Raw genomic sequence first — 10,496 nt, 5'->3', positions numbered from 1 at the left:
GAGGTTTTCTGTTGAAAAAAAAAAAAAATCTAGTAAGAACTAACCAATGTGTTAGACCCCAACAGGCAATACTCTATATAAACCATTTGAAGACTGGCATCGTTGGCTGGCCGATGTGAGCGTGGCGATGGCTTAATTTCCTTCAAGCAAGAGAAAATTTCCTTCAAGCAAGAGAAAAAGAAAGCCATCCTCTGGAGGGTTTAGGTGAAGCTGGTGGGACGGAATGGGTGGTAGATGAAACGAGAGTGACGCGTTACGGCGACGGCGGCGGTGGCTGACTCATCCGGCAGATCAGAGAGCAATGTACCTGCAAAGTCATGGTCATAACAGTCATCGCTGCTTTATCGGGATCCAGTCACGAATTATTTACAAATCATGTATGTCAAACTTTTATCAGTTACTATTAACTTTTCATGCCAGAAATTGATTTACCATTACAGATACTACTGTTCCCTGTTTCCCTCACTCTGGATGCCATCCTCCCCTTACATGAATGGTGTTGGAGTTGACATCATGACAATCTCTAATTGCAAATAGCAACTATTTAGGCTAACAAGAGTATTTCCACATATCCTTCTGTCACAGAATGACTAGAACTTCTCTTCCCTAAAACATCTAAAATAAATATATTCAGATGAGTGTGATGCTGCACACTTAATTTTCTTTAGTGTGCATACAACTTAACATTCAGCCTCAAGAAATATAATGGTTCTGTGTAAGTTCTAGAGATGAAACTCACCGGCAATGCACGCAGTGAGGAAACATGCGCAGCTGCCAGCGATCAAAGACCTCACAGCTATCCTGGCAATGTCTCCACGCCGGGTTGGGGCAATGGCGCCAAACTCTCCCAGGATTATGCCAACAGAACCAATGTTGCTGAAACCACACAGCGCGTAGGTGGCGATGATCTCAGCACGTTTCTGTATGAGAGACAATGGTTATTCAATCGTCCAGGACGGCTCATTTAGAGGATATTTGTCAGATGTGTCATTCTAATGTTACGGATATCAGTCATCACTCACCGACAGCTCACCAGCCTCCAGCATCTCAGCGAGCCTGGAGTAAGCCACGAACTCGTTGAGGATGGTCTTGATACCGATCAGCTCCCCTACCTCGTCACATTCTGACCAGTCCACCCCCATCACCCACGCCAACGGCATGAAGATCCACCCGAACAGATTCTAACACATAATGTCCAGATTCAGAAAAATCATCTCTTCTTATAAGAAAGACAGCTTTATTATTTCATCAGAGTGAAAGCAGTTTAGGATAACACACCATGGCCTATCCCCCAGTTATAGCCAGGACTTAGGTTCAGCACAAATTTGATAATCTTGTAGTGTTTCCTGTGTTACTCCTTACTGTAAAGAGAAGAGCACAAAGGAACGTATGGTTATGCTAAGCTACTCAGTCTTCCCGTGTATTCTTTACCGCATGTCAGTATCTACAGTGGTCATTACGTTATGCCCGTTCATACATACCAATGCAACCTTTTCACATACACAAGGAACATAAATGCAAATGCCACACGTAAGCTCAGTCCCCTGAAGACATAAGAACAAAGAGGATGAATCACAGAGGGCTTCCCAATCTACATTCCTAAACTATCAGATATCACTTCTCATGAGGATCCAGGGTTTTAAGTAGAGCTATGGGACAGTTTATTGAAGTGAAATTGTAATTGAAGGAGCCCTGCCAAGAAATAATTTTAAGAGTAAGCAAATGGATTAATTGCCAAAACTAGTTAAGAATGATGAGATTCTCGAAGGCATGAAGGAATACGGGTAGGGTGGTGTACAAGCTTCTCAAAATCATTCAGGAGGTAAGTTTGTTCTTCAGGTGGATTAGCGAATGGAGAAGGGAGCCAAAGGTAGCGGTGAACATTATAGTCTCCTAAGTTGGAGTTTCATGAGAAAGGTGGATTGTAAAGAATAGTTTCCATATTAGGAATGATCTAATCAAAGGAATTCGGATGGTAAGTGGAGCTAGGAGAGAGTTGAACAGAATATATATATAAATTTAGTTAAAGATTGCCAAAATAGCCATAACCAGAGTGTAAAGAATTCAGAAACTTCAAGGTCGAGAACACACGAACGATTAAGGTTATTGCACAAATGAATGCAACTGTTACTTTTGGCTTGTGAAGGATTATTAGGAAAATAACAGGAAACATAAAACGGGCTGCTACCAGTAACCTCAGACGGCTGGCTATCAGTGAGGAAATGGTGAGGTTTAAAGGAGAGTTGCGGTGTATAACTGAAAAGACGTCAGAGGAAAAGCCACGAATATTACTGAAAAGGAGTGAGACGAAAGTACATTTCAATTAACCTCGAGATAGTGGTAATTGCGAATATTTCTGATCACCTCTCTAGAACTCTAACAGAAGGCTGTAAAATGCTATACTGAAGGATTTTTACACAGACTGTGTATGTGTAGTTTTAGTGTGGATAGGTAGGGGAAAACATTTATAATGGAATGCTGAACAACCTCAGAATTACTGAATTACGTTTCAGCGAATGAAGATTGCTAATGGTTCAAGTCTTGATTCTTGATGTTATTGTCTGCCTACATACCTTCCCTATTTCAGTGGCCACATAGCACCTGTCTGTCTACACACACACACACACACACACACACACACACCTTTTCTCTCTACTTCTAATAAAGCAGTTAACCAGTATTCTGTCCTTCGAGTAAACAACTAACCAGCTAGAAATATCCTCTTTCGTTTGTCTTTTCTGCTGCAGAGACCTTCAGAGTTTCAAGAACAATAGTTCCATGCAGCTTCGAGTCGGAGGATCTTGATTTCAATTTCTTCTTTGAGAAGGGACGCTGTTTGCTCCCTTTAATCTTTGGTCATTCATTAGACTGAAATATACGATCTCGCTTCTTAAAAGCTAATTATAATAAACTGAACCTATAGTAGGGAATGCAGTTTTGACTCTACATTAATCAATTTGCTCAGGAATTAAACAGGAAATTAATTTGGCAGGCATTTCGTACAGACAGCAGAGGTTTTCTCTACCTGTAAATCTGGAGAGCAATTTTAGGCACTGACTTACTTCAAGTGTGCACACGCCTTCCTCAGCACCAGCCAGTGTGCAGGTCCAGTCAAAGACGTGGCTTAAGAGTGCGATGAAAGCATTGAAGGCGATAAGGTTGGCGGCGATATTGGCGACCAGCGGAATGGCGTTGATTACCCCGACCATGGCTGCATGCAGCACGTTGGCCTGATCCCTGTAACAAAATTATGCAGTCACCAGGGAGGTCACTGTTATGTCGTCTCTGCAACAACATTATACAGTCATCAAAGAAGTCAGTAACTTTTTAAAAATGTATTTGATATGTATCTTTACTCTTACCCTCTTGTGACCTTGATATCCTTGGCAGTAATTTTGGACTTTCTGGTCTCTGGGTAGTAGAGTTTAGAAAAAGCGAGGGCTGCTGGAGCACTCATGACAGAGGCTGAGAGCAGGTGGACTGCATCAACACCAAAGGATATGTAGGCGGCTAAAACACTCCCAGCGATGGTGGCTAAACCTCCTGTCATGACGGCGTGTAGCTCAGATTTAGTCATATGAGCAATGTATGGCCTGATCATCAATGGTGCCTCAGTCTGTGGGAAGCAGGTGACAGAGACAGTGCTACGGAGTTGCACTCATCCACTGGAAACATCTGAGTGCATTTTCGGAATCATTCATGTCATTCTGTATTCGTAAGTAACTTTGGCTGGACCAGTGCATAAGGAGTAAAGAGATGGCATCAGTTTTTCTTATTACTGGCAGGCAAGTAAAATGGCGGTAGATAGATAGGTAGATAGAGCTACAGACATACACAAAGGTTGACAGATAGACAGAGAGATAGACAGATAGAAAGATATATACTGTATATCTTTACTTACAACAAATACACAGGACATAATTAAAACACTAAAGCTAATTATACATAGAGAAAAATACTTTATATATTCAAAGGAATGGCATTCACGGTCAATAAAAAAGCAGTTCATTACAAATACATTTCCAATTATGGTAAACTGTTTCTCTGATGGCTCTGAAAAGAAAATGAAATAATGATTCCGAATATGTCGATAGACACCACAAACTTGTTATTCTGACCAAGCATGCAGTCTTCTTAGCAATATCAGCACTTCCTAACTGCGAACACTAGCATCTTTTTTTTCATAACCTTTCAACAAACCCCAGGCTTCACTTGTATACATTAGGGTGTTAGTCACAATACTTCATGCAGCAACCTATTTACTACCATTCACACCTCTCCGTTCCTTATCACTGACTTCAGGGTACTTATTAGATTTGTTCTGATCATTAGATAGTTAACTATTTGCTTCATAAATCCCAGACACACACCACTTTGCTCTAACCATGCCAAGGAAGATGTTACCGGCGGCGTTGACACTCTCGCAGGTTGTGGTGCCGATGGTGACCTGCAGGAGCCACCCCAGCTTCAGTACGACCCACTGCATCACGCCCCAGTAGTACAGAATTTGGACGCAGAAGCTGAAAAAAATGGTCACTGGCAACACCTGTAAACAAAATAAAATATGTATATTTTTTTATACAAAGAAGAAACAAAAATAAAAGTTAAACATCTGCAAATGTGTTCGTTCCAATAAAGAACTATGCAAAAGAGGACCAAATTCAAGATCTGTTTCTTTCAAGAAGCCTAAACATATTGCGTTTAAATGACTGGGGGAAATAAGCAGAGGAAAATACAGACGAGGAAGATAGTTCTAGAGCTGACTTGTTAATTAGGTATTTAGCACGCAAAAGAATTCAAATAAGTAGTTCCTGTCTGCAATAAAATTGTTGCCATAAACTGTAAGGTAATAGGTAAAAACAGCAAGGAAAAATCGACAAAACTTTTAATGTCATAACCTCAGTGGCGTACTTTTCATTCTGTCTTGCTAGTTTATTTTTATTTTTTTAAATTAGGAGAGAATTTATAAACTGAAGGAAGTAATTACAGTCTTAGTTATCTCATCTAGTCCGAAAGATTTTTCCTAGGCTATAATTTATAATATTGTATCGGGGTGACAAGAATAAAGAGTAAATAAGATACTCACAGTGAAAGCGAAGATTTGTAGGTCTGAGGCAAGTTCCCCAAAGACAAAGATGGATCCCTCGTCTGTAAATGCAATGAAGGTTGCCACTTTATCTGCAGCGCACTTGAACACGGCGCGCCCAAAGTCCCAGCGCAGGATGATGAGACCCAGGATGAACTGCAGTGCCATTCCCCACGCCACGTGACGCCATCTTACCTGAGTAGGGGAAAATTTATTGGACACAGATTTCAGAATATTTTAAGAAACGAGAGAGGCGCACAGGCAGAGAGAGAATTTAATAAAAGAAAAGAAAATAGAATATAACAGGCGAGAAACACAGACCAAAACTTTAGTAAAATTAAATGGGCGAGACAAGAAAGATAGAAGCTCCAGGAAAAGAAGAATCAGACAGCCTAAACAAGAATTAAAAAAGGCGAGGTACAAGTCGGTAGAAATTTCAGGAAATTTGTGAACGAGATCAATCAATGGACAGATACTTTAATGAACTAAAAGAGAGAGAGAGAGAGAGAGAGAGAGAGAGAGAGAGAGAGAGAGAGAGAGAGAGAGAAAATAAGAAGGTATTTAATGGATGAAGCAGACAGACAAACAGAGACTTCAGGAGACTTAAATGGACGAGATAGCCAGCCAGCCAGCCAGACAAACATATAGATAGACGGACAAGTAAAGACAGACAGAAAAGACAAACTTCAGAAGAATTTTTATCGGAAACAAATCAACAAAAGGAGAATTCAGTGAAGTTAAGGGACGACAAAGACAAATACTGAAAAATTGGAGGGAAACTAAAGGAAAATAAAGGTCGAAAAAGACAACCTTCGTAAAAAAAAATTGAAAAAATGAAAACTAGAAATTAATGAACAACAAAAAAAAGATATGGAAAGTTCAGGAGAAATTTAATGGACGCAACGGACAGACAAACTTCAGGTAACGTAAAGAGACCAAAAAGACAATCAAAGGAACTGCAATGGACGAGTTCCATAAAAACAGACGGACATGGCAGGAAAACTGAATGGACTCGACAGACGCCCAGACGTTGTACGAAACAGACTGACTGATTGACATAGACAGACACACAAGGAAAATTCAACTATCGAAGCAAACAGACGGATTGACAGAGACGGGTAAGGAGGCTGGTATGCATGCAAGCAGGCTGGCAGGCAGACAGATACAGATACTTCAGGAAAATTCGGTTGACGAGACACACCGACAGACAGACTAAGAGACAGACATTCTGGCTGAGGACTGTTAACTTGCTAGCTGTGTGGGCGAGCTTAAGATGTTCGCTGGCACCTATGTCTTGCCAACGTATTCTGCACATGGGATATTAATGTTCGTCTGTATTTACTTATGCAACCCATTATGATATTTAAATGATAGGAAGAACATAAAAATAAAACATTGCGAGTATTATTTTTTAAAATCATTAAGTAAGGGATGTTAGAAAGTCTCCTAAACCCACGAGGAGGAGGCTGAGGACCGACCTTCCTGGGGGCGATGGAGAAGACGAAGCCAAAGAGGAGGATGACGACGATGCCAATGAGTGACTGGAGGCGCCTTAGGTCGTCACGGGCGTCCACCCCGAGGAACGCCAGTGCACCCACCACCAGCACAGCGAATATTGCCCACGGCACCCACCTGAAGAATTCAGTCTTCAGTTCGATGACGTATTCTATACAGTACTTTGTTATCTTCAGACAATACTATATAGCTTAGGAGAGACTCTTTGAATAGGTCTACGAACTTGAATAAAATCATCAAAAGATAATAAATGAGTAGTAAGCTGCTGCCTACTAAGGACCAGAGAGGAACTACAGGCGGGTGATATGTGGCTACAAGTTTGGTAACAAGACATGTAAGCATTCACTTTAGGCCAGATAACTTTTCTACATGTTCACTGAAAAGAACGTATACGTTTAGGTTCACACACTTTTTCATATACATTTCTTACAATACTGTGATGGGTAAAGCCATTTTTCCCTTTAGGGTTGAGTCAGAAACAGTACCACTCACATATTCCCTAGATGTCATAGGGGTGACTGAAAGGGAGGAGGTAGTGTTGACAGTAAGTTAAAAATCTTTAAATTGCGACCCAAAAAGTTAGTGTCTAAGAGATATCGAGTGGGAGGGCATGGATCTCCAGTGGTTGTCTTAACTTTCCTTTGTAATAAAGCAGTAGCTTGATTGATGGGTCTGCGATTTAGCTGGTGGAGACCATTCTAAATTCTCTTAGGAATGTTGGCAATATTCTGTTTGTCTGAAATCATGGGTCGTCTAGATTGTCCAAGATCCCGAATGTGGGTCGCAGCAAAAAACGGTTAAGACACATTTTTCTCGATGAACCCAAATGTTTAACAGTCCTTACCTGGAAAATTTGTTGATGAGTAGTGACATACAGGAATAACTCGCAAACCCACCTTCGAGCTAGTATATTTTCCTGTACGAAGGAGTCAACAGGCTCTACAACTGTTCTTAAGAGCACCTTGCCATAAAATTTCTTGATAATCTGCAATATTTTTGGATTAGCATTAACCTTTTGTCTCTGCCATGGACACATTCTGGGTACTTCATTCAGGTTAACAACAGACAATTTTTTCAGCCGTCATGGATACACAAGGAATTTAAGTAAAACTGATATCAGACGGTTTTGTTGAGCGGAGACAAATCCTAGCAGTGAAGGAGTAACGAGAGGTCAAAATGGAACACGTCTGACCCACCTGGAAGTATGTGAGGGCCAGCAACAGAAGGCCAGTGAGGATGATGAGCAGACCGTCAGAGTCACACCAGTAGAGGCCTTTCTGTAATATAGAGGTAGATTAGACGGACACATACAGACACACATACAGACAGATAGATGGACAATAGAAAGATAGAATAGCTAGAAAAATAAATGGATAGGTAGGCATACGTGCAAGCAGAGAGTCAGACATAGATCTTAGATAGACAGATAGACAGATAGATATAGATGGATAGAAGGAAAGATAGATAGACAGATAGACAGACAGATAGATAGATAGATATTGATACACAGATAGATAGACAGATAGATAGATGAATAGATAATAACTGTATTAGCATCCGCTTACAGAAAACGGCAAGCAAAATATGGGAAAACTTTGATCACAAAGATGTAAACTTCAACCTTATACAGGAATTTAATAGAAGTAGCAGAAGAATGAGCATGCGTCACATCTGGTTTCCCCAAAGCCTGTAAGCACTGATACATGCACCTAATAACTAACAGATCTTACTTTGACTTTAGCAATCTGGATCACAAACAATACCATAAATACACTCACCCATCCACCCCCCCCACACACACACAGACCATGGATGTATAAATAAGGTACAAAAGAACCCAAGTCAAACTCTGTAACTAGAACTATAATTAACTTACACGATGCACCAATGCCCTAACACACTCTTTCCTTTTTCCTCCACTGGCCATTCTCTGTACATTTTTTTTCTCTCTTCCCAATAAAACCGTGATTAAGAAAGATAAAAAAAAGAGTAGGGCGGTTTGGAGGTGACAAGATGTGTAGACAGAGGATGGGGAGGGGTGGAGATGACAGGAGGGAAGGGGGGGGGGAATGCAAGAGGTCGTTGCGGAGGTAACAGGAAGAAGTGTTGAAGGGGAGGGTGTGTGGAGGTGACTGGAGGGAGGGTGTGTGTGGAAATGACAGGAAGGAGGGGGCGTGGAGGTGACAGGAGGGCGCTTACCTCAGTGTCAGTTTCGATGGCCAGGACCGCGTAGAAGTATGCCACGTATGCGGCAGCCAGCGTCATGAACAGGATCATTCCTTGGTACTTCGCCAAACCCTTTACCTAAACATGAAGCCTGTGTTAACCCTTCAGGTAGATGTTGTATTGTATGTATTGTTTCAAGCTTGCTATCCACTGACAAATAATAAGGAAACTCGGAAAACTGTAGTAGGTTGGGCACAGTACTTGTGAAACATTGGGAACTGATGTAGGATGTACATAATACTTGCGAAACAGGGAAAAACTGATGTAAGATGCGTACAGTACTTGCAGAACATGGATAAACTGATGTAGGATGAGCACAGTATTTGCAGAACTTGGAGCAACTCATGTTGGATGCCCACAGTACTTGCGAAACGTGGAGAAACTGATGTAGGATGCGTATAATACTTGAGAAAAATGGGGATACTGGTTAGGATGCACACATTAGCCTCAGCGCATGGACAGTTGGGTTATGAAACTGGTTAAGGATGCACAAAGTACTCGGAACATTGTGAAATTGTGGTAAGACGAGTACAATACTCAGGCAACAGGGTGGGTTACGAAAATGAAATGTAATATGCATAGTACTCAGGAAGCGTGGAGAGCAGGATTGGAATACACACAGTATAGGGTATTTAGAAAACGTGAGATTTTGCATGACAGAATTAAGATGCACACAGTACTCGGAAATTCGGGACATTGTGTTGCGATACAGACAGCGATGTATACAGTACCTGGGCTTGGATGTTTTGGCTGCCGGGTAGGAGACTGAAGATGCTGTGGTCTTCCTCATCGCTGGAATCATCGTCACACCCCTCCACCTCGTCCTCCAATACCTGACACACAAACACACCACAATCGTCATCTATCTCTCTGTTAATTTATAAGACGATATTACAGGATGAGATAGACAGATTAACAGTACATTCTTATCACTGGAACCATCACTCTTGCCCACTTAGTCTGCAACTTCACACACACACACACACACACACACACACACACACACACACACACACACACACACACACACACACACACACACACACACACACACACCTTGTTATCTGTCTTAGTGGCTCAATAAAAACGAAGGTATGATCAGTACTGTTGACACAAGACACTGTACGGTTTCCAGTGGATTTAGTTTGCATATTACATTTTAACAATTTCTAGTATGGAATGTATATCTTCTTATCATCGAAATCATTTGTAGCACGCAATAGACAAACTGAATCGTTGAGAAATTTTCAAAGCTTAGGAAAATATGAACTCACATTGGAGACCGAGATAGACAGATGACAATTACAGTAATATAAGAGACAGCATCCTTCTATTTTCGTCACACGCCACAGCCTGAGTGTCTTAAGTACTGTTTTGACTTACAGACCCACCTGTTTGCTACTGCTCCGTGTGAGGTGGTGGGTGGTGTCGTCGGGGTCGGGGAGATAGGAGGGGTTGCTGTGGCCAGGGGGTGCTGTCTTTCCTTTTATGTGTGCCGTCTCGGGGTTCAACGCAAGGGCATTACTACCGCTCGGTGCCTCATTTTCGTTTAGATGTACCGCCACCCGGTATATTGGTTCTGAAGCCATTCGTCAGTAAAGTGTGTTTTCTCCTGTTTTCTGTGTTTACAAAGAAATGTTTATATTAAACAAGTAGCTTTCCATAAACA

General features: G+C 41.4%; 1 protein-coding gene across 1 annotated transcript; it reads right to left on the bottom strand.

The window, feature by feature from the left end:
* Positions 1–200: 200 nt before the first annotated feature.
* LOC145411857 (putative transporter YutK) lies at positions 201–10,416 on the bottom strand. The gene is made up of 13 exons (XM_080281815.1): positions 10,219–10,416; positions 9,559–9,660; positions 8,801–8,905; positions 7,798–7,878; positions 7,498–7,586; positions 6,565–6,718; positions 5,087–5,281; positions 4,385–4,546; positions 3,363–3,616; positions 3,063–3,237; positions 1,023–1,181; positions 740–920; positions 201–307 (listed from the first exon to the last, which is right to left on the bottom strand). Exons 1-13 carry the CDS (start codon positions 10,414–10,416, stop codon positions 201–203), a joined length of 1,962 nt encoding a protein of 653 aa, XP_080137941.1.
* Positions 10,417–10,496: the final 80 nt, after the last annotated feature.

This window comes from Coenobita brevimanus, chromosome 91, assembly GCF_032717465.1.
Source record: "Coenobita brevimanus isolate Jiangsu-jjx chromosome 91, ASM3271746v2, whole genome shotgun sequence".
NCBI classification, from domain to species: domain Eukaryota; kingdom Metazoa; phylum Arthropoda; class Malacostraca; order Decapoda; family Coenobitidae; genus Coenobita; species Coenobita brevimanus.
The sequence above is the reverse complement of the archived record's forward strand: the minus strand, read 5'-3'. Positions and strand labels throughout refer to the sequence as shown.

Excerpts from the sequence above, each read along its gene's own strand:
- LOC145411857 (XM_080281815.1), bottom strand. The coding sequence starts at position 10,416 with ATGGCTTCAGAACCAATATACCGGGTGGCGGTACATCTAAACGAAAAT. Across the intron at positions 7,879-8,800 it reads CCATCGAAACTGACACTGAG|AAAGGCCTCTACTGGTGTGA; the intron begins GTAAGCGCCCTC and ends TCTATATTACAG. Across the intron at positions 5,282-6,564 it reads TCTCCATCGCCCCCAGGAAG|GTAAGATGGCGTCACGTGGC; the intron begins GTCGGTCCTCAG and ends TCCCCTACTCAG.